The 25,143-nt window shown below is 41.2% G+C and overlaps 1 protein-coding gene across 2 annotated transcripts in view; it reads right to left on the bottom strand.

The window, feature by feature from the left end:
- Positions 1-23,739, bottom strand: part of LOC137333061 (calpain-5-like) — a 151,239-nt gene extending 127,500 nt beyond the window's left edge. Inside the window, exons 1-2 of one of the 2 annotated variants that reach the window (XM_067997158.1) lie at positions 23,643-23,739; positions 23,250-23,430 (exon numbers count right to left, since the gene is read on the bottom strand). In XM_067997158.1, coding sequence (XP_067853259.1) covers positions 23,250-23,414 — 165 coding nt within the window. In that variant the 5' untranslated portion in view covers positions 23,415-23,430; positions 23,643-23,739. The remainder of the gene's footprint in view (positions 1-23,249; positions 23,431-23,642) is intronic. The other variant, XM_067997159.1, reaches the window with a different exon arrangement.
- Positions 23,740-25,143: the final 1,404 nt, after the last annotated feature.

Here is a 25,143-nt window from a genome sequence, read left to right as displayed (position 1 = left end):
GGAAACGTAGCAGCCAATTTGCACGCAGCTAGGTCCCATAAACAGCAATGTGATAATGACCAGATAATCTACTTTTAGTGATGTTGGTTGAGGGATAAACATTGGCTAGGACATTGGGGGGAACTGCCCTGCTCTTCTTCAAAATTGTGCCATGGGATCTTTTACGTCCACCTGAGAGGGCAGACTGAGCCTCGATTTAAGATCTCATCCAAAAGATGGCACCTCCGACAGTGCAGCACTCCCTCAGTACTGCACTCAGAGCGTCAACCTAGATTACGGGCTCAAGTCTCTGGAGTGGGGCTCGAATCCACAATCTTCTGAATCAGAGGCAAGAGCATTACCACTGAGCCAAAGCTGACACAATGTAACACAGCTCCACACACAGTACAATCTCGATATATGTACACACAATTATTTTTAATGCCCATGATTTTTCTCCTGGGTTGCTTGCAGCAATGTTCAGGAGATTAATCTGTAATTCCTGGAGACTCCAGGTCAATCCTGGAGTGTTGGCAAACCTAGGGGGGACTACAGTTTTAATAGAGCTACTTTCAATTGCTGTGTGGGTACTGGGATAGGCCCACTTGCTAACAGCATTCCTTGCCTTCTGTTACTGATCAGCAACAGAAGCAGAGGGAACAGTGCTGAATTGCAGCTCTGGTGACATTCCATGCAGGTCAGGTCATGAGTGAAGGCCCAGAGGAACATGAAACAGCAGCTTTCACAAAGGCCACAGGTGAATGAGGTTAAGCTGCAGGCTGGGCCCGGGCTGCATTATGAGTAACTATAGCCTAGTTGAATGCATAATGTTTTTGTGTATTGTTCTGTGATTTTCATATTCCATAAAACATAAGAACATATGAAATAGGAGCAGGAGTAGCCGCTCGAGCCTGCTCCGCCATTCAATAAGATCGTGGCTAATCTTCAACCTTTTTTTTATTCGTTCATGGGATTTGGGTGTCGCTGGCGAGGCCAGCATTTATTGCCCATCCCTAATTGCCCTCGAGAAGGTGGTGGTGAGCCGCCTTCTTCAACTGCTGCAGTCCGTGTGGTGACGGTTCTCCCACAGTGGTGTTAGGAAGGGAGTTCCAGGAATTTGACCCAGCGATGATGAAGTAATGGCGATATATTTCCAAGTCGGGATGGTGTGTGACTTGGAGGGGAACATGCAGGTGGTGTTGTTCCCATGTGCCTGCTGCTCTTGTCCTTCTAGGTGGTAGAGGTCGTGGGTTTGGGAGATGCTGTCGAAGAAGCCTTGGCGAGTTGCTGCAGTGCATCCTGTGGATGGTACACACTGCAGCCACAGTGCGCCGGTGGTGAAGGGAGTGAATGTTTAGGGTGGTGGATGGGGTGCCAATCAAGCGGGCTGCTTTGTCCTGGATGGTGTTGAGCTTCTTGAGTGTTGTTGGAGCTGCACTCATCCAGGCAAGTGGAGAGTATTCCATCACACTCCTGACTTGTGCCTTGTGGATGGTGGAAAGGCTTTGGGGAGTCAGGAAGTGAGTCACTCACCGCAGAATACCCAGCCTCTGACCTGCTCTTGTAGCCACAGTATTTATGTGGCTGGTCCAGTTAAGTTTCTGGTCAATGGTGACCCCCAGGATGTTGATGGTGGGGGATTCGGTGATGGTAATGCTGTTGAATGTCAAGGGGAGGTGGTTAGACTCTCTCTTGTTGGAGATGGTCATTGCCTGGCACTTGTCTGGCGCGAATGTTACTTGCCACATATCAGCCCAAGCCTGGATGTTGTCCAGGTCTTGCTGCATGCGGGCTCGGACTGCTTCATTATCTGAGGGGTTGCGAATGGAACCGAACACTGTGCAATCATCAGCGAACATCCCCATTTCTGACCTTATGATGGAGGGAAGGTCATTGATGAAGCAGCTGAAGATGGTTGGGCCTAGGACACTGCCCTGAGGAACTCCTGCAGCAATGTCCTGGAGCTGAGATGATTGGCCTCCAACAACCACTACCATCTTCCTTTGTGCTAGGTATGACTCCAGCCACTGGAGAGTTTTCCCCCTGATTCCCATTGACTTCAATTTTACTAGGGCTCCTTGGTGCCACACTCGGTCAAATGCTGCCTTGATGTCAAGGGCAGTCACTCTCACCTCACCTCTGGAATTCAGCTCTTTTGTCCATGTTTGGACCAAGGCTGTAATGAGGTCTGGAGCCGAGTGGTCCTGGCGGAACCCAACTCCACTTTCCAACCTGATCCCCATATCCCTTGATTCCCTTAGAGTGTAAAAATCTATTGATCTCATTCTTGAATATAGTCAATGACTGAGCATCCACAACCCTCTGGGGTTGAGAATTCCAAAGATTCACGACCCTCTGAGTGAAGAAATTCCTCCTTATCTCAGACCTAAATGTCCGACCCTTTATCCTGAGACTATGTCCCCTCTTTCCATACTCTTCAGCCAGGTGAAATATCCTCTCAGCATCTACCCTACTATGATGTGGAGATGCCGGTGATGGACTGGGGTTGACAATTGTAAACAATCTTATAACACCAATTTATAGTCCAACAAATTTATTTTAAATTCCACAAGTTTTCGGAGGCTTCCTCCTTCCTCAGGTGAATGGTGTGGAAATGACATTTTCGAATCCTTCGCATTTGAAAATCACAGAACAATGCCAGGTGATTACTGCCCGTTGCCAAGGCAATCACAGTGAGCAGACAGAAAGGTGTCACCTAAAAGGCCACTGAATAAAAGGTTCCGCACCCATGAGGACGGCCTCAACCGGGATCTTGGGTTCATGTCACACTACACGTAACCCCACCAGCGAACAAATGTTATCTGTTTTTAATATAACGGGTCATTGACTGTCTTCCTTCTCTCTCTCTCTTTTTTTGGGGGGGTTTGTATATTCGGTGGCCTTTTAGGTGACACCTTTCTGTCTGCTCACTGTGATTGCCTTGGCAACGGGCAGTAATCACCAGGCATTGTTCTGTGATTTTCAAATGCGAAGGATTCGAAAATGTCATTTCCACACCATTCACCTGAGGAAGGAGGAAGCCTCCGAAAGCTTGTGGAATTTAAAATAAATTTGTTGGACTATAACTTGGTGTTGTAAAATTGTTTACAATTGTCTACCCTACTAGGCCAGGAATCTCCTCAGAGCTGCTCTCGTACACAACCATAACTATGCAGGAAGAGCGGCAGACACCTCGTTTACATGCAAAGTTACGGTGGTGGTACGAGAGCAGCTCTGGCACAATTCCCGGCCTAGGTCTTTATATGCAATGCATTTACTATTTTTCAGCAAAATTACTATTTCTTACTTAAGTCTTGAAAGTGACTTTCTGAACTAAAGTCAGATAATGCAGCTACAGGTATAGCTGTTGGAAAGTCATCAATACCCCATGATTTATATTATGTGTAATATATGCACAAGCATTGCTTCCCTGTAAAATAGACAACACATTAAATCTCAGTAAAATAAGTTTGTTCTTTCAGGTGACTCAAAGCAGCATTACAAAAGTTGGTGGTTGTAAAGCCAACATGAGTTCAGGTGGTCTCATTTAAGTTTCTAATGGATATAGACCACAGAAGTTTACAGCACAGAAGGATTCCCTTTAGCCCATTGTATCTGTGCCGGTTGTTTGTTAGAGCAATCCAAAGCTAATCCCACTGCCCTGCTCTAACCCCATAGCCCTGTATCTTTTTCTGCTTCAAATATTTCCCTTAAATGATGCAATGATCTCTGCATCAATTACTCTCTGTGGCAATCTATTCCATGTTCTAACAAATGTCTGCATAAAGGATTTTGTCCTAACCTCTTTCCTCATTCTTAGTGAGAATTTTAAATTGATGATTCTCCCCCATCACTGACTTCTCCAACTAAAGGAAATAGTCTGTCCCTATTACATAGATTTACATAGAATGTACAGCACAGAAACATTCGGCCCAACAGGTCCATGCCAGTGATTATGCTCCATACAAACCTCCTCCCTCCCTCCCTACTTCATCTAACCCTATCAGCATATTCTTCTATTCCTTTCTCCTTCACGTGTTTATCTAACTTCCCCTTAAATGCATCTATTCTAGTCACCTCAGCTACTCCTTGTGGTAGCAAGTTCCACATTCTAACCACTCTCTGGGTAAAGAAAGTTCTCCTGAATTCCCTATTGGATTTATTAGTGATTGTCCTAGTTCTGGTCTCCACCGTAAGTGGAAACATCTTCCCTACGTTTACCCTATCAAACTCTTACATAATCTTAAAGACCTCTATCGGGACACCCCTTAGTCTTTTTTCTAGAGAAAAGAGCCCCAGCCTGCTCAAACTTTCCTGCTAGATATAACCTCTCAGTTCTGGTATCTTTTTTACACCTTCTCCAGTGCCTCTATGTCCTTTTTATAATATGGAGACCAGAACTGTTCACAGTACTCCAAGTGTGGTCTAACCAAGGTTCTATACAAGTTTAACATAACTTCTCTGCTTTTTAATTCTATCCCTCTTGAAATGAATCCCAGTGCTTGGTTTGCTTTTTTATGGCCTTATTAACCCGCGTCACTACTTTTAGTGATTTGTGTATCTGTACCCCAGATCCCTCTGCTCCTCTACCCCATTTAGACTCTTATTTTCCAAGGAGTATGTAAGCCTCCTTATTCTCCCTACCAAAATGTCATACCTCACACTTATCTATATTGAAATTAATTTGCCAACTTCATTTGCAGGGCTATGGAGAAAGAATGGGGGAATGGGACCAACTGGATTGCTTTAACAAAGAGCTGGCACAGGCTCGATGGGCTGTAACCATTCTATGATTGTATGATTCTAACTGATGTATGACCACATTTTTCTTTATATCAGACCCTGGAGTAGGACAAATTGAATTTGTTGCAATTGCTGTTACTTGTTAATTAATTAATTTGTTATTTATTTAAAATCAAAAAGCAAAACAGCTTACAGGTTTGAAAGAAGCCAAGCAAAATGTTTGTGGATCAAGACTCCTCACATTGTTTCCTACTCTAACTCCAAATTTTGGAACTCCTTATCCTCCTTACTTTTCTCTTTCTCTTGTAATCCATGGGTATTAAAACGCTAAGCTTTGGCTTCACCTAACCAATACCTCTTGATTTACCTTGCCTTCTTTTCCATTCTGCTCAACTTGGTCCGTATCCCACACAATTAGCCCTGGTCCTTCATCCGAGTTGTTCAGTTTTAGAAAAGTAATCAGTTTTTTGCTGAAACCAATATCCTATTTAGATCTAAATTACCTGGATGGCTTGGGAACTATTAAAATTATGAGAGTGCCTCTTCTTTCATAAATGTTTTTTTAGATGACAGTTAATGGAATGGAACCAAAATGCTTTTATTGCAGATCATAAAATATTGCCCTTTCACCCTACCAAAACCCTTCATCATTTTAAAAACCTCTTTAAATCTCCTCAGCTTCCTCTGCTACAGTGGAAATAGTCCCAGTATCTCAAGTCTTTCCTGATAACAACAGTTTCTCATCCTTGGTATCATTTTGGTGAATCTACACTGTATGCTGTTAATGGCTTTAATGAAGTGCCCAAAAGTACACACAGTACTCTAACTATGACCTAACTGTTGCCTTGTACAGAGTTCATAGAATCATAGAATCATGCAGCCCTTTGTGCCTGTGCCGGCTCTGTCAAATATCCAATTCGTCCCATTCCCCCTTCCCTTTCCCCATAGCCCTGCAAATTTTTCCTTTTCAAGTACATATTTATTCCCTTTTGAAAGTTACTATTGAATCTGCTTCCACCATTCTTTCAAGCAGTTCTTTCCAGATCATAACAACTCGCTGCGTAAAAAAAAATCTCCTCATCTCAGCTCTGGTTCTTTTGCCAATTATCTTATTATCATTACCTCTTGAATTCTATGCCCCATTTATAAAACCCAAAATGCTACAAGCATGAACCTACAGCACAACACTGCCCCAATTTAACACTAAGGGGCAATATCACTCAGAGGGGTCTAAGGATGGTAGGTGTGGGAAATAGAAAAAACACTATGCCGTTGCAATAGAGTGTGCTCTTCTGAGATTGGATCTGAAACAAATCACTGAGGCAGAGTAGAGGGACCTTTACCTGCATCTGCCTGCACTGTAACTTATCTGGAAGTGCTTGATACTGACACTGTGGGTGCCTATAATGGAAACTGTTCTATTTCCCGGCAATAACATCACCACTTTGATGAATACTAATAAAAAACAAAAGGCCAATATTTGATGGCACCAATAAAATTATTACAGTCGTAATAAAGATACAAGCTGTGATTACAAAACTCCATGGAAAGTTCATGAGAACAGACAATTGTATATATAGGAGTGTGTTCAAGGCTAAAGTTCTGCTTTGATGACGTCATGGACTATGGGCAGCATTCCTCATTCATGATGTCCATGGAGTAGAACTCTTAATGCGATGTTAAGGGAAGTTCGACACAGACAGGCTTCTCTCCAACTGCCTTTAACCAGTAGCTTTAAATCATAAAAGTAAGAAGGAGTCGATGCTAATCATAGAGATATTTCTCGTCATAACATCTTGGAATTATGAGACAATTCAATAGATTACACTTACTCCATTAAACATAAATGTATCTATTTGAAATGATTTTAAATTATTATCCATATAATATATATTAAGTAGAGAATTGTGCTATAATCCATGGAAAAAGCCTTAACATAGTGATGCTCTAGATAGGTCAGAGATTCAATATATCTTCAGAACTTGTTATACATAGCACTTTCAAGTGTTGCAACACTATGTTGTAAGATTGTAAAGAAAATTTATCATATTTTTGTACATGTCATTCATACGAGTAGGTACCTCAGTGAATTCAATCAATCCTGGGATTTACGTCATAGAAATCGTTTGGATTTTGCTACCACAGTTCATGATGCCGTCTGAATGCTCTCAGTTGGATTCACTAAGAGGTAGAAGCCATTAGTCTTTATATACAACCCAATAAGTTCAAGGTAAAATCCTTATTGATTCATCCTTCAGTCTAAGCCAGTGACTCAGAAAGGTACGTTTTCTGCACCTGGTGCCAAGGCTGAGGGATCAGTGCATTGCCAGCTTTTTGCTGACAGAAGTTAGGAATGGCTACCCACTGAATCTTATGAAGTTGGCCTCACCATACACTGAGTGAGCACTGTTGGCCTGAATTGGGCCTGCCACCAGGACCTCACCGAACAACTGGGTGGGAAATCTGGTGCAGCTGCAACTTTTAAAGGGGCTGCAACTGCCATTTTGTTGGCAGCTGGAGTCTCACAGAAACAGGAGTCTCACAGCAGCAGGTGCACATTGCTGGAAAGGAATGGCAAGGCATCCACAAACAATTGCAGCATTCATTGATGCAACAATGGAGCTGCTCCTTCAAGAAGTGGATCAAAGGAAGTTTGGCCTGTTTGGCACTGAATGTAGGACACTAAATTGACCCTTTGGGTATTATCTCCCATTCAGTCTGAAAGTCACAACAGGACAGCCATTCAGACTAAAAGAGTCAATACAATGTTCCACGTTCAGAGATGAGGAATTTCTTTCTTTCTATCTATCTACCTCAATGCACTTTAGTTGCAGTATGAGTGCGACAGGAGGGCCAAGGATTTTCATGTCTAGGTGGCATGACTGGCAGCATAAATAAGCTTTAAGGTATCTGGTTATCCATTTCAGTGGGGTGTGAGTGGAATCCTCCATCATGCATATGTGACTGATATACACTACAATTATTGCAGCACATCAATCACTGCTACAATAATTCATTAAAACACTTTATTCAAAAGGAACAATATTAGAACATATCAGGCAGTTATTTTTTCCAAACAGGGAGGTTTGAAGTTATTGCAGAATTCCTCAAAGCCCTGACCTTCAATTCCTACTCTCAGTTTACTCCCTTTTGTGTAAAATGCCAATAGCCATTTTCTCAGAATTAATTTTCTTGCCAAGACTGAAATCTTGAGTTTTCACAACGTGGGTAATGGAAAACACACTTTGTGTGAACTAAATGATATTAAGCATTTATTGGTCATATTCTAAAATGTTTTTCCTCAAATTATTCAACAACAATCTGGTTATACTTTTATTTTTAATCAAATTTAAATTTATTTTTACTAATTTCAGTCTGCTTTTCTTCTGAATGTTAGCAGGCCAATCTACTATGGGGCACCACAATAAGGCCCAAGCCTATCCTCTCCTGACCCCATACCGGCACAATTTGCAGCAGGAGTTGCTGGATAGTGATAATGATTAGTAACCCATGCTGATTTTCCTCACCCCCTACCCACCTGAGATCAACTAGTAAAGCATTTTTAAAACATTATTTAATGTACATTTCTAATCATGGACTCTGCCACATATTAAATCCTATTCTCGTTCAATGGCCATCTTGAAGCATCAGAGAAATTGGGTCAGTTGTCTCTTCCACCTGTTGATTTGTACTCACTCCTCACTGCCTTATTATGTTAAAGGATAGCATGACTATTGAAGAAAGGACTTTTCCCATGCCAAATTTTCTCTCCTGTTCTTCTAAAGGTGAAGTCATGTGGGGTACGAATCCACATGTGCTGGTATCTCTCCAATACATCATCAAAGTGGTCAGCCATCCTGTGTGAACCTGCACAGTGCGTGTTGGCAATCTGTTAAGTTGTAGGGGGTATCACAACTGAACCCAGTGCAGTCTTCACCTGACATCCGCAAACATGGGTCATTGGATAGTAATCACAAGCAGGAAACTTGGCTGATTGTTTTCTTCCCTAAGCCATGTATGCTGAGGCCAATTTAAGTGCTGTAGAGGAGATTAGCTAACTCAACAGAACATGAATAAAAAAAATTGTCAAAATGTCCCATATCACTTTATATAATTGATTACTTTTGAAGTGCAGTGACTGTTATTTATGAAAAATTCAACAGGCTATTCCACACCAGGAATATCCCACAGATAGTCAGGTAATCTGTTTGTAAGGAAGGACTATTTGGCAGGACAGCAAGAGAACTGTCCGCTCTTCTTAAAATAATATTGTGGGATTTTTAACATCCACCTGAAATATGACAACAGGTAGACAAGACCTCGGTTTAACATCTCACCCAAACGACAGATCTAAAGGATTGAATCTAGATTCAGGAATTGTGACAATGGATTGGAAAATTACAAATGTCACTCCATTATTTAAGAAAGGAGGGAGGGAGAAACCAACTACAGGCCTGTCTAATGACAGGCCTGTCAGTTTAATGTCAGTTATGGGGAAGTTACTGGACTCTATCATCACTGATTATGACATAAAGATCTCCTGGAGCTTCTAATATACTTTGAGCAATAACAAAACCAAAATACATGGACCACGTCTGGAACTGGAAGAGCATGGGAAATGTGTGGGCCCTCTTCTTGCAGGCTCACTCTATCTTATTCACCCATGGCAAATACAATGAAAGAATTAAGGACGATATTTAGCAGTCAGTCAGAATAGAGTTTTTAACATGACAGCCTACAAGCAACTCTCTCTGGGGATCTGAATAATCTATTCTCGAATTGGAAGCACATGTGGTTTTCAATGTTTTCCATTATACATCCACCTCTCCCCTCACTCCAAGGAGATTCCATAACATAGTACTCAGCTGAAAGTCGCAGAAAGTCAGATGAACATTCTTCTTTCCAGAATGTTGATAGAATGAACCCTTTCTGATCTAAAAGGTACTTTCAACTCCTGCTGATTTTCAGCACAGCCTAGCTGTACTCCGGGCAGGCATTTGACTGTGTTTGTGTCTTTCAGCTGCTACATCTATATAATTTCCTCTTTACTTTCCAATTTTGCACAAACCCCCTTTGGGATACCATTATCCAATGTACTATTACTTTACTGATTACTAATATTTCACATGGGTATTATATAAATACAGGCTCTTTGGTGGGTGAATTGAAGACTTGAATCCTTTTGGGGCTGTTTGTACCAGCACAAACACCGTCATGTGATGCCATGCACATCTGTAAATCATTCCCTGGATACATGTTGTTTTGTGTAATTGATGCAATTTATATCTTCTCTCCCTTTGTTAAAAAAATATCTTGGGAAAATGCAACTCACTAGGCTGAATCTTTATTGTTCCCTGTTCCATCAGAATAGAATTCCTGCCCAGCTAATGAGTACTGAGATAGGTCATTAGCTTATTTAACCTGGATGCAAGATCTCTGAATCCTGATTACAAACTTTCATTGACCAGTTGTACAGCTAAGTTGCATTTTTATAAAATTTTTTATAAGAACAGAAATACACAGAAAAACAAACCTGCACACGATTTGAGGACAATTTGCTCTGCTAAATAAATGCCAAGTTTAAAATAAGGAAAGAGCTTGCACTTATAAAGTAGCTTTCATGCCCTCAGGACATCCCAAAGTGCTTTATAATCAATGCATTACTTTTTGAATTGAAGGCACTGTTCTTATGTAAGGAAATATGGCAGCCAATTTGCACATAGCAAGGTCCCACAAACAGCAAATAAATTGGTTGAGAGAGCGATGTTGGCCTGGACACTGAGAGAATTCCTTCTTCAAATGGTCTGGTGGGATCTTTAACATCCAACCAAGCAGGCAGGTGGGGCCTCAGATAACATTTCATCTGAAAGATGGCACTGTCCAGCAGTGCAGCACTCCCTCAGTACTGCATTGAAATGTTAGCTTAGATTATGGACCGGATTTTGCTGTAAAAATAACAGTAAGGCTAACAGCGCTCACTGTTATTTATGTGCAAATCGAACAGTAACTTTCAGCAACCGCACATGTGCAGTTAAACGCGGAAATTGGGATGTTGCTGCCCAAGATACCCTACTCCTCCAAAAGCTGCATGAAAGTGGCATCTTGCTGGCTGACTCACCATTCAAATGAATTGAATAGCGTGAAGTTTCTGTACTTAAGTCGTGGATACGGACTAAACTCACCACAAAAAGTTAGGGCTTGTCCATCCCAGTGTAATTACCCTTTTAACGACGTGGTAATTCTTAATTACTGCCAAACAACCTCTCTGGCACTGAAAATTAACTTTTACAAGTGTGGAGTCACTTCCTTCAGCTTTTAATTATTGTTAGATATTTTTAAAAAATAAAAATAAAACATTTTTTCTTGCTGTCATTTTTATCTCTGTCTCTTAATCCAATATTTCTTTCCCTCTCTTTACTTCGCTTAATGTTCCTGATTTGACATTGAATTCACTATTCTACTTACACTTCCTGGTACAGTCTCTGCGCGGCTCATTAACGATTCTTCAATCCGATTGGTTAAGGAGACATACAGTTGCTTGCCCTGTTCACACAGGTCCCAGATGCCCGGAAATCTCTAATTTACAGGAACTTCCCGCGCAAAAGCTCATAGAAAGTCCATGGGCAAGAGCAAATCTAATGAACGGCGCTCACAGCAAAATCCGACCCTATGTGTTTAAGTCCGTAGTTGGGCTTGAAACCCACAACCTTCTGACTCAGAGGTGAGAGATGTTACCAACTGAGACACACTAACACGAAGTTTAAGGAAAATTATAGTTTTGTATCACTTTTGAATAAGTGTTAAAATTCTAAAAAAATATTTTGAAAGATTAATAAGAGTGGAAACCTTCCTAGTCTGCACAGCTCAGTACTACAGCATGCAGTGCATCTTACCAATTCATTGATGAAGGCAAGAAATAGAGTTCAGCCAAACAGATTTCCCTGAGGGACCCCTGCTCAGGTGTTGAAATGAGAAAAGGAACATGCATTCGTAATGAACCAATGCTTACATTCTCAGTGGAAACTGTTTGTGCAGTTCAAAAGCTCAGATATACTCTAGGAGTTCAGGAGGACATCCTCAGACAAAGGCTGTTGAATGCCACTGCCCTTAGTTAATGCTGGACATCCAGAGAATCATTCCATTTCTGGACCCATGAGATGGATCATGTCACAAATCATCTGATTTGCTCTTAAGCAAATTGGTACCCAGATAGTAGGTGGTGTTGATGACTTTATCAGTGGCAAGTCATTGCATAATTTGAAACTGGAAGAGCAAAGTCAAAAAAGGAAAGTAGAAGGGACACTGTGAAGCAGTATCCTTGGCTGCCCCAATAGTTCAGTGGATGAATGCACCATGTGGTGCACTTATGAAACATTAAGACCAGGAAGATCCCAGGTTTGATCCATGATCTCTGTTGAATTAGCTGATTTTAGCCAAGTTGCAATTGTGCTATTATATGTGACCTCAGTGCTCCTGTGCTACAGAGTGTGAAAAAAAATCAGCCAGATTCCAGGCCTTCGCCATTGCCCAGAGATCCCCTACTGGAATGTTTATGCATGTATTTGTGAGTCTTCATTTGTGAGCCTAGACATTTATGTGTCAGAAGGCTATTCAATAATGCGGGCATCATATCTGGACATCACTTTGTCCCCACCCAATGTCCATTCACATACACTTTTCAACAGACACCTGATGGTGATCAGCAACAGGAAACCTGGCTTCTTTTCCCCTCCTTAACCCAGGAACATTAAACCAAATTTGTAAAGCTTTTACTGTCACTCCAGCTTGATAGTTTGTATGCATTTACCCACTGAGGCATTAGGGGAGCTATAATGGATGTTCTAATGACAATTAATTATCATGAGAGAATCATTGCAAAGTAGATTAACCTTGTTTATTTGTTACTGTATGTACTCTATATAAAACAATACAGCTTACACAGAATAGAGCCGCATATGATGGTGGTATTTGTAAAATAAAGCAGAATGGCATTGGGGTTGAGGTGGCCTAAGTCAGGAGTAGTGCAGCTTTCATATAAAGCCCACATTTTGCACTGGAATGACACTTCTAATATTTCTCAGGCCAATATTTTAGTTAAATACTTATGAAAGTAAATTGTCCACTCAGACTGTGTGACCTCCTTATAGATCCCCTAGCTATCCCCTAGTTCCAGTACAACTACAACACTGGCATCTACCCGACAATGTGGAAAATTTCCCAGGTATGTCCTGTCCACAAAAAGCAGGACAAATCCAACCCGGCCAATTATCAGCTGATCAGCCTACTCCCAATCATCAGCAAGTGATGGATGGAGTCACCAACAGTGCTATCAAGCGGCACTTTTTCACCAATAAAATGCTCACTGATTCTCAGTTTGGATTCTGCCTGGAGCACAAGGCTCCAGACCTGATTACAGCCTTCGTCCAAACATGGACATAAGAGATGAATGGCAGGAGGTGAGGTGAGAGTGGCTGCTCTTGACATCAAGGCAGCATTCATCCAAGTGTGGCACCAAGGAACCTTAATAAAACTGAAGTCAATGAGGATCAGGTGGAAAAGTCTCCAGTTGCTGGAGTCATACATGGCATAAAGGATGGTTTGTAGTTGTTGGAGGCCAATCATTTCAGTCCCAGGACATCACTGCAGGAGTTTCCTAGGGCAGGGTTCTAAGCCCGACTATCTTCAGCTGCTTCATCAATGACCTTCCCTCCATCATAAGGTCAGAAGTAGGGTGGCACGCTGATGATTGCTGTGTTCAGCTGCATTCAAAATTCCTCAGAGAATGGAGAAGTCCATGCCCGCATGCTACAAGACCTGGCCAACATGCAGGCTTGGGAACATAATATTCGTGCCACACAAGTGCCAAGCAACTACCCCATATCCAATAAGAGAGACCCTAAACAGAAGACAGAGGGTGGTTGTAGAGGGTTGTTTGTCAAACTGGAGGCCTGTGACCAGCGGTGTGCCTCAGGGATCGGTGCTGGGTCCGCTGTTATTTGTTATTTATATTAATGATTTGGATGAGAATTTAGGAGGCATGGTTAGTAAGTTTGCAGATGACACCAAGATTGGTGGCATTGTGGACAGTGAAGAAGTTTATCTAGGATTGCAACGGGATCTTGATAAATTGGGCCAGTGGGCCGATGAATGGCAGATGGAGTTTAATTTAGATAAATGTGAGGTGATGCATTTTGGTAGATCGAATCGGGCCAGGACCTACTCCGTTAATGGTAGGGCGTTGGGGAGAGTTATAGAACAAAGAGATCTAGGAGTACAGGTTCATAGCTCCTTGAAAGTGGAGTCACAGGTGGATAGGGTGGTGAAGAAGGTATTCAGCGTGCTTGGTTTCATTGGTCAGAACATTGAATACAGGAGTTGGGATGTCTTGTTGAAGTTGTACAAGACATTAGTAAGGCCACACTTGGAATACTGTGTACAGTTCTGGTCACCCTATTATAGAAAGGATATTATTAAACTAGAAAGAGTGCAGAAAAGATTTACTAGGATGCTACCGGGACTTGATGATTTGACTTATAGGGAGAGGTTGGATAGACTGAGACTTTTTTACCTGGAGAGTAGGAGGTTTAGGGGTGATCTTATAGAAGTCTATAAAATAATGAGGGGCATAGATAAGGTAGATAGTCAAAATCTTTTCCCAAAGGTGGGGGAGTCTATAACGAGGGGACATAGATTTAAGGTGAGAGGGGAGAGATACAAAAGGGTCCAGAGGGGCAATTTTTTCACTCAAAGGGTGGTGAGTGTCTGGAACGAGCTGCCAGAGGCAGTAGTAGAGGCGGGTACAATTTTGTCTTTTAAAAAGCATTTGGACAGTTACATGGGTAAGATGGGTATAGAGGGATATGGGCCTAGTGCAGGCAATTGGGACTAGCTTAGTGGTATAAACTGAGTGACATGGACATGTTGGGCCGAAGGGTCTGTTTCCATGTTGTAAACTTCTATGATTCTATGATTCTAAACACCTCCCTTTGACATTCAATGACATTATCATTGCCGAGTCCCCCACCATCAACAATCTGGGGGTCACCATTGACCAGAAATTCAATTGGATCAACCACATAAATGCCATGGCCACTAAAGCAAGTTATAGGCTGATTATTCAATGGTGGTGGCTCACCTCTCGACTCCCTACAGCCTCTCCACCTATAGTCAGGAGTGTGATGGAATACTCTCGACTTGCCTGGATGGGTGCAGTTGCAACAATATAGAAGAAGCTCGGCACTATCCAAGACACGCAGTCTGGCTGATCTGCACCTCGTCCACTTGCCACTAGCCTAAATATCCACCCACTCAATCACCGGCGTACTATGGCTGCAGTGTACACTATCTACAGGATGCACGGCGGCATCATATTAACGCTCTTTAGCAGCACTTCCCAAACCTGTACCACCTAGAAGGACAAGGGCAGCAGGTGCATGGGAACACCATCACCTCCAGGTTCTCCTCCAAGTCACATACCATCCTGACTTGGACACATATTGCTGTCCCTTCATGGTTGCTGGACCAAAATCCTGGAACTCTCTACCTAACAGCATTCTGGAAACACCTTCACCACATGAACTGCAGTGGTTCAAGAAGGCAGCCCACCACCACCTTCTCAAGGGCAACTAGATGCCGGACCTTCCAGCGATGCCCACATCCCAAGGTGGACTGATGTGGCAAGTTCTGAAGCCAGTGCTAGTTGTACTCACACAATGCTGTTTTAGATTAAATGTGTAAATTTGCAAAAACTTTTGATCACATAGAATCATAGAATCATAAAAAGGTTGCAGCAAGGCAGGAGACCATTCGGCCCATTGAGTCTGCGCCGGCTCTATGCAAGAACAATCCAGCTAGTCCCATTCGCCCGCCCTTTCCCCGTAGCCCTGCAAATGTTTTCCTTTCAAGTCCTTATCACGTTCCCTTTTGAAGGCCATAATTGAATCTGCCTCAACCACCTCCTCGGGCAGTACATTCCAGATCCTAACCTATCGCTGTGTAAAAAAGTTTTTCCTCATGTCACCTTTGGTTCTTTTGCCAATCACCATAAATCTATGTCCTCTGGTCCTTGACCCTTCCGCCAATGGGAACAGTTTCTCTCTATCTACTCTGTCTAGACCCTTCATGATTTTGAATACCTCTATCAAATCTCTTCGCAACCGTCTCTGTTCCAAGGAGATCAACCCCAGCTTCTCCAGTCTATCCATGTAACTAAAGTCCCTCATCACTGGAATCATTCCAGTAAATCTCTTCTGCACCCTTTCTAAGCCCGTCACATCTTTCCTGAAGAGCGGTGCCCAGAACTGAACACAATACTCCAGTTGTGGCCGAACCAGTCTTTTATAAAGGTTCATCATGACTTCTGTATTTTTGTACTCTATGCCTCTATTTATAAAGCCCAGGATCCCATATACATTTTTAACCACTAAGAGGTCTGTTCCTGTACCCCTTTTAGAGTTGTGCCCTCTAGTTTATATTGCCTCCTCTCATTCTTCGCATTTTTCTGCGTTAAATTTCATCTGCCACATATCCGCCCATGCCTCCAGCCTGTCTATATCTTGTTGAAGTCTATCACTATCACTATCCTCCTCACTGTATACCACTCTTCCAAGTTTTGTGTCATCTGCAAATTTTGAAATTGTGCCCTGTACACCCAAGTCCAAGTCATTAATATATATCAAGAAAAGCAGTGGTCCCAGCACTGACCTCTGGGGAACACCACTGTACACCTCCCTCCAGTCCGAAAAACAACCGTTCATCACTGCTCTCTGTTTCCTGTCCCTTAGCCAATTCTGTATCCATATTGCTATTTCCCCCTCCATTCCATGGGCTGCAATCTTGGTGATAAGCCTACCGTGCGGCACTTTATCAAATGCCTTTTGAAAATTCATATACACCACATCAACTGCAATGGCCTCATCTACCCTCTCTGTTACCTCATCAAAAAATTTTATCAGGTTAGTTAAACACGATTTGCCTTTAACAAATCCGTGTTGGCTTTCCCTAATCAATCTACCCTTGTCCAAGTGTCTGTTAATTCTGTCCCGGATTATCGTTTCTAAAAATGTCCTCACCACTGAGGTAAACTGACTGGCCTATAGTTGCTGGGTTTATCCTTACACCCTTTTAAGAACAAGGGTATAACATTTGCAATTCTCCAGTCCTCTGGCACCACCCCTGTTTCTATGGATGTTTAGAAGATCATGGTCAGTACCTCTGCAATTTCCACCCTTACTTCCCTCAGCAAACTAGGATGCATCCCATCCGGACCGGGTGACTTATCTATTTAAAGTACAGCTAGCCTTTCAAGTACCTCTTTCTTATCAATTTTTAGCCCATCCAGTATCTCAACTATATCTTCCTTTATTGAGACTGTGGCAGCATCTTCTTCCTTGGTAAAGACAGATGCAAATACTCATTTAGTACCTCGGCCATCCCCTCTGCCTCAATGAGTAGATCTTCTTTATGGTCCCTAATCTCCTTTATGGTCCCTAATCGGCCCCACCCCTCCTCTTACTACCCATTTACTGTTTACATGCCTGTAGAAAACTTTTGGGTTCCCTTTTATGTTGGCCGCCAGTCTATTCTCATACACTCTCTTTGCCCCTCTTATTTCCTTTTTCACTTCCCCAATGAACTTTCTATATTCTGCCTGCTTCTCACTTGTGTTATCAACCTGACATCTGTCATATGCCCCTTTTTGCCGTTTCATCTTACTCTCTATCTCTTTTGTCATCCAGGGAGCTCTGGCTTTAGTTGTCCTTCCTTTCTGCCTCATGGGAATGTGCCTAGACTGTACCCGAACCATCTCCTTAAAGGCCGCCCACTGTTCAATTAGAGTTTTGCCTGCCAATCTTTGATTCCAATTTACCCAGGCCAGATCTGTTCTCATCCCACTGAAATTGGCCCTCCTCCAATTGAGTATTTTTACTTTAGAGTGGTCCCTGTCCTTTTCCATAGCTATTCTAAACCTTATGATACTATGATCGCTGCTCCTTAAATGCTCTCCCACTGACACTTGCTCCACTTGGCCCACCTCATTCCCTAGAACCAAGTCCAGCAATGCCTCCTTCCTCATTGGGCCGGAAACATACTTGTTAAGAAAGTTATCCTGGTCGCATTTCAAAAATTCCTTCCCCTCTGTGCCCCTTATATTATTATTGTTATCCCTGTCTATATTAGGATAGTTGAAATCTCCAGTTATCACTACTCTATAGCTTTTGCACCTCTCTGTAATTTCCCTGCAAATTTGCTCCTCCATATCCTTCCCACTAGATGGTGGCCTATAGAATACACCCAGTAGTGTAATGGCACCAAACTTGTTTAAAAATGTCAGAAATTTACCAAAATCATCAGAGTTTTAAAATAATATAAATACATCAACAGGATGCAGCTGGATTTAACTGTAATCAGGTCAGAGATGCCATGAAATGATCCCCAGTGGTTGACAAAAGCACAGAAAGACATGGGAATCTGTGCTGGACTGCCAAGTTGCACTGCGCAGATGTTTGAGTACTGACTGCTTTTTGCAGTTTTCAAAATATTCAAAAAAAAATTTAAAAATCACATACAAAGCAGATTTGTACAACCCTAGAATTCTATGGAAGAATCATTACATAGAAATACACAGAATGTACAGCACAGGAACAGGCCATTCGGCCAAACAGGTCCATGCTAGTATTTATGCTCCACATGAGCCTCCTCCCTCCTTTTTTCATCTAACCCTATCAGCATATCCTTCTATTCCTTTCTCCCTCATGTGTTTATCTAGCTTCCCCTTAAATGCATCTATGCTAGTCGCCTCAACTATTCCTTGTGGTAGCGAGTTCCACATTCTAACCACTCTCTGGGTAAAAAAGTTTCTCCTGAATTCCCTATTGGATTTATTATTGACTATCTTATATTTATGGCCCCTAGTTCTGGTTTCCTCTGCAAGTGGGAACATCTTCTCTGTGTCTACCCTACCAAACCCTTTCATAATCTTAAAGATCTCTATCAGTTCACCCCTCAGCCTTCTCTTTTCGAGAGAAAAGAGCCCCAGCTGGCTCAATTTTTCCTGATAGATCTAACCTCTCAGTTCTGGAATCATCCTAGTAAATCTTATTTGCACCTTCTCCAGTGCCTCTATATCCCCTTTATAATATTGGAGACCAGAACTGTTCACAGTTCTCCAAGTGTGGTCTAACCAAGGTTTTATACAAGTTTAATATAACTTCTCTGCTTTTCAATTCTATCCCTCTAGAAATGAACCCCAGTACTTGGATTGCTTTTTGTAACGGCCTTATTAACTTGCATCGCTACTTTTAGTGATTTGTGTATCTGTACCCCCAGATCCCTCTGCTCCTCTACCCCATTTAGACTCTCATTATCCAAGCAGTATGTGGCCCCCTTATTCTTCCTACCAAAATGTAATACCTCACACTTATCTATATTGAAATTCATTTGCCAATTACACGCCCATTCTGTAAGTTTATTAATGTCTTCCCGTATTTTGTCACAGCTGTCCTTGGTATTAACTGTACCCCCCAATTTGGTGTTGTCCTCAAATTTTGAAATTACTTCCGATTCCTGAGTCCAAATCGTTTATGTAAATGGTGAACAACAGTGGTCCCAGCACTGATCCTTGTGGAACACCATTTTCCACCTTTTACCAGTCTGAGTAACTACCTTTAACCTCTACTCTCTGTTTTAGTAAGTAGTTGAAAGGAAAAAAATTGCTTGGCTACAGGGATAGGGTGGGGGAGTGGGACTAGCTGGATTGCTCTTGCATCTGAAATATCTTGAATTTTTGGGTGGGAGCTCTTCCTATGGTTAAATGGTTTGATCACAAATGGCAGTTTGTGTCAATACTTTTTTCTACCTTTGAAAGCAAGAGAGCATAAATACACCTGTTGAAAGTCATTTGCCTGGGGCAAGGTGCATTTCTTTTCCTGCCGTTTAACATTTCTGTTATTGGTCAATGGAAGAACATGGATGGACTCGATGGGCCAAATGGCCTCCTTCCATGCTGTAACCTTTCTATGATACTATGATTCTGTTTTGTAGCCAGCTTACTATCCATTCTGCTACTTGACTCCGCATGCTCTGACCTTAGTCATGAGTCTACTATGCGGTACCTTATCAAAGGCCTTTTGAAAATTCAAATATATTATATCTACTACATTACTCATGTCTATTCTTTCTGTTACTTATTCAAAAAATTCAATAAGGTTGATCAAGCATGATCTTCCCTTTTGAAATCCATGCTGACTATTCTTTATTATATTTTTGGTTTCTAGATGTTTTTCTATTATATCCTTGAGTAAGGATTCCATTATCTTTCCTACCACTGACGTTAAGCTAATTGGGCTATAGTTCCCTGAACTGGTTCTATCTCCCTTTTTAAATACAGGAACCACATTAGCTGTCCGCCAGTCCTCTGGCACTATTCCCTTTTCTAATGAATTTTTATATATATGTAATAGTGCAACTGCTAACTCTTCCCTAACTTCTTTTAATATGCGTGGATGCAATCTATCCGGACCAGGGATTTTATCCTCTCTAAGTTTGATTAGTTTATCAATTATCTCCCACCTTTCTATCTTAAATGTCTTTATATCTTTTTTGATTGTAAGTTATTTACAAACTGAACCTATCACACAGCTTTATTTAAGTTTGAATCATGCTTGCAGCATTGTATTGATACAGGCTTGCTACAGGAATCTTAACAGCAATTCTTATTTTTTTAAACTGCTTATTTACCACGGCTAGGTATAAATGAACAGCAACAAAACCAAACTAGACAAATAATGCCTTTTTAAAAAAAACGGTACATGCATTGTCTACTGTGGCACTGAGCCATACAAATCAGAAAGATCTCAGTTTCGACCCTCAATCTGTGCTGAGTGAGTTGATTTCAGTTTGGGGTCACTGTAGGGTGGCATATTTGGTCTCAGTGCCTCTGGATTAAGCATGGAAAAAGAAAATCAGACAGGATTCCTGCTCCTGATCACTATCTAGTGATCCGTGCTAGAAAATGCACATTTCTGGATGTCAGGTAACAAGAGGGTCAGGCTTGGCTGCAGTGCTCACCACCCCTCCCACCCAAGAGTTGAATATATTGCTGACACTCTTTCATATTGTCTAGGCTCACACATGAAGAATGTCCACTTAGAAAAGGTATCAGAGGATCATTGGCTTCTATTGAACTATACCACAGCACAACTGAGTGCCTTCATAAAGGGAGGGGAATGAGAAAGGAAAAGTAGATATTTCTTCTTCTTTCAAACAACATTGCATGAGATATTTTGAGAAAATTAGTGGTAGACCTCACAGTTTTTATGTTTGTGAAGCATCCTTAATCTCACAATTGCATATCAACAAATAACATGTTAATTCTGACCAATTATAAAACAATCTTATATTTTACATTTGGTACAATAGCACTACTGAAGTCCTCAAAAGATAAGTAGGCAAAGATGGTCACTTAACAGAAAGAAAGAAATATTTGCATTTATCTTGTCATCAAAATACTTCATATGGTGAATTATTTTTAAAGTGCAGTAACTGTTATGCATTCAATAAGAGAAATAATAAATAAAATTAGTCATTTTTATTATTTTCATTAGACAATGAAATGGCTAAAAGCTATCTATTATCTTGAATGTTGATCAGTATAAACATGTGAAGACCAGAAAAGTAGTTCCCATTGAGTGTTCTCCTTTTTGGGGTTCGATATCCTCTATTCTGATAAAGATTCAGCCACGGTTCGATTGAACATTTGCTAAAATGAGAAGTTTGTAAAAGCAGAAATTTTTTGGAATGATATATTATACTCTTTAGATTTGTTTGGTGTCAGTGTATCTTGAGAATGCTCATCAATAATCAAATCCTAATTTTAGTCTAACAGACTAAGGTGACAAGCTGGCCAATCTGTTAAGAGAGTATCCTGAGTAATACTCCAGAGAAGCCAGTCAATTAGTGAGCCTCTCCCTGGTAATTAATGAGCATCATCAGTGACACACCCTCTGGAAAAAAGTGTCAATTTGTGAGCGTCCCGAGTGACATTTGCTCTGGGGAAAAAGGTGCATCAATTAGAGAGCCTCCTGAGTGATACTCCTTCTGGAGAAAAGTATCAATTACTGACAATCCCCCGGACAGTTCTGTCTCTCATACAGTACCAGCATCAGTCTGTCCCTCCACTACTTGCAGATAATGAGCATCCAAAATTCAATTCTGGATTTAAATTCAGAAGAATTCTGGAGTCAAATTCTAATTCACACTTCAGGTTTCGTCCATTCAATGCACTTCTAGAGAGTGTTTGGGTTTCCAAATCTGAAGCCAAAGTTGTGAGAAGTTAATCCCATCACTCATTGCCTTTCTTGTAGACATTGCACGTGCTGATATAGGTATTTAAATGCACTATACATGATGGATCCCCTTTATTACGCCAATGTCATGATGTAATAGGGGACTCTTTTGAAAATGATACAAGGAAAATCCATATAAAAAAATTAATGTATCTAAAAACACTGCATAACTCAAATTAACCAGAATCGGAACAAATCATTCCAATGCCATTACCTACGGTCTAAAAATTTCAAGAAATTCTGACTATCCTGTAATAGTGTTTTTAGTATTGATAAGAAGTTGTCTAAAACACACACACATATACGTATAAGTGCACACATACACAAACACATGCATTCATGCACACACACACTCCCATTCATGTACATAAACAGAGACAAACACACATACGAATATTCAAACACACGTATTCACATCTTAGGAGCGCTGCTGAAAACAAAAATAATGAAAGTGCACATCATGCATTTATAACTGGAAGTATTTGTTCTTTTTGCAATGGAACGCCCAGATCCCAGTGACAAGTGAATCTCACTGGCAGGTCTAAATCTGTACCTTCTGACCTACATCAGAAAGATCTAAACATATCAGTGAACTCAGCGGGAAGGATAACTCTAAGCATTCTACATGGTCAAAAGCTCTGCAACACATATACCCTTGCTTATACAATTCATTGCTAACAACAAAGCATAAGGATAACCAACTAATGATGCTAATAAATAAAGTGATAATGCTAACAATGTTTACAATATGATCCTGTTATGTGGACAGTAGGTGAATATGTTATTGGAATTAGTTAATCAGGATTGTTAATGATGTGGCTGGCTGAATTAGTACCAGATCAGACAGAAATCAAAGCTTGGTAACAATTTGCTTATTTCAGGAATTGATGTGTTGATGTGACTTCAGTTGTACTTAAGTTGGGTCCCTGAAAATGCAGTGTTGGGCTTAAGATCCACTATTCCTGCATTTTTTCCCTTTTTGTAAATCTGGTTTGTTACTATGACAACTGGGGTGAGGCTTAAGGTGAACATCACAACGAGATCAACACCAGTTTACAGTACATTGTGTTTTCTAGCATAATAACGGCAAAGAACAAAGCTATGCATTACTGTCCTGCTTATGATAGACTTTGCCATTGTCCTTCCACCATATCAGACAATAAACAGTGAGTAAATTATTACCTGTGGCCGTCTCCACTCAATTTCTCCTGGAGGGGACTTGGTGTAGAACAACGACTCATTAGTAGCAGGAAAATGAGGGTCCTCAAACAGTCGATGGTGCTGAATGCATTCTCCTTTTAAAGCTGAGTACTGCTGGTCTTTGTACGACTTTACAGATAAAACCATCCTTCACAGTCCAAAACTAAAATAGCAGCAATGCATGCGTAAACTTCATTAGTACACTCAATGGTAAAGCTTGCCAAAATATTTAAGACATTTAAATATACGTAAATATTTCCCGCACCCCAGCTCTGTCTCTAGAGCAGTGACATTACTTTAAGCAACTATTCTTATTGCTACGGAAATAATTCAATTGAGACTGAAGTTTTGTGAGGAATTAAAAGCCACTCTTACCTACCAGCTTTTTTTTTAAGTGAGCTGTCAGCTGGATCATAACAAACTCTTCATCTGTCCTGCAAAGTTCTTTGCATTTTAACCTGCAAGTTTCCAGACTCTACCATCTCTGAAAGCTGAATGGGGAGTTCTCAAACTTATTAGCAGTCTCCTGCTAGCTCGAATGGTTTGGTGGAGCCTTTTATTTTGTGAAGAAGCCAAATAAAGATAGACTTAGAAATTTAACTTTTTTATTTCTCTCCTCACTCCCCATAAAATCTTTACCAACAGAATTTAGTACAAAATATTTTCCTTAGCAGTCAAAGCTCATTGTGCTGAAAGAATTATTTAATTTGAAGTGAAGTTAAATAAAATACAATAAACAACAATTATTGCTAGCAAGGAATAGTTTTTGCTAAAAGGTGTTACTGTTACCATTGTTTAGTTCAGTGTAGTAATTCCATTTTGTGCTGTGGTAACTTGTCATTCATGAAACCTTCTACTTTATGAGCCTCAAGTTTAACCATTGGTAGCACTGGAGGAGAAAAAAGGTTGTCTTAAAGGGGCACTTCATCTTGTTCAAGTTGCTGAACGTTTTTTTTGGAAATTTTTTTCTCCTCAACACAGGGTGGGTATGGTTCCAATGGTGTGGTTAATCTTTGGTAATGTACCCAAGAGACCATTCTTCATGTTTATGCCTAGGTAATGATTGTCATGGGCTATTCACAATCAAAACCAATGCCTTAATCTGACTTCCATACATATGTACTTATCAGCACAGGTAACTATATAGAGATCAGGAGCAGAAACCCTGGTTGATTATTTTCACAGAATCATAGAAAGTTATGGCACAGAAGGAGGCTATTCGGCCCATCGTGCCGGTGCCGGCCGAAAAAGAGCTATCCAGCTCAATCCCACTTTCCAGCACTTGGTCTGTAGCCCTATAGGTTATGGTACTTCAAGTGCAGATCCAAGTACTTTTTAAATGAGATGAGGGTTTTTGCCTCTACCACCCTTTCAAGCAATGAGTTCCAGACCCCCATCACCCTCTGGGTAAAAAATTTTTTCCTCAGCTCCCCTCTAATCCTTCTACTTTAAATCTATGCCCCCGGTCACTGACCCCTCTGCTAAGGGAAATAGGTCCTCCCTATCCAGTCTATCTAGTCCCGTCATAATTTTATATACCTCAATTAGATCTCCCCTCAGCCTCCTTTGTTCCAAAGAAAACAACCCCAGCCTATCCAATCTTTTCTCATAGCTAAAATTCTCCAGCCCTGGCAACATCCTCGTAAATCTCCTCTGCATCCTCTCTAGTGCAATCACATCTTTCCTGTAATGTGTTGACCAGAACTGTACACAATAGTCAGGCTGTAGCCTAACCAATGTTTTATACAGTTCTAGCATAACCTCCCTGCTCATCCAGGGGGCTCTAGTTTTGGCAGTCCCACCCTTTTTCTTTGTGGGAACATGTTTACTCTGAACCCTTTGAATCTCCCCCTTGAATGCTCCCTTTGCTCTGCTA

This window comes from Heptranchias perlo, chromosome 15, assembly GCF_035084215.1.
Source record: "Heptranchias perlo isolate sHepPer1 chromosome 15, sHepPer1.hap1, whole genome shotgun sequence".
Lineage (NCBI taxonomy): Eukaryota > Metazoa > Chordata > Chondrichthyes > Hexanchiformes > Hexanchidae > Heptranchias > Heptranchias perlo.
Note: the sequence above shows the minus strand (reverse complement) of the source record. Positions and strands in the feature narration are given on the sequence as shown.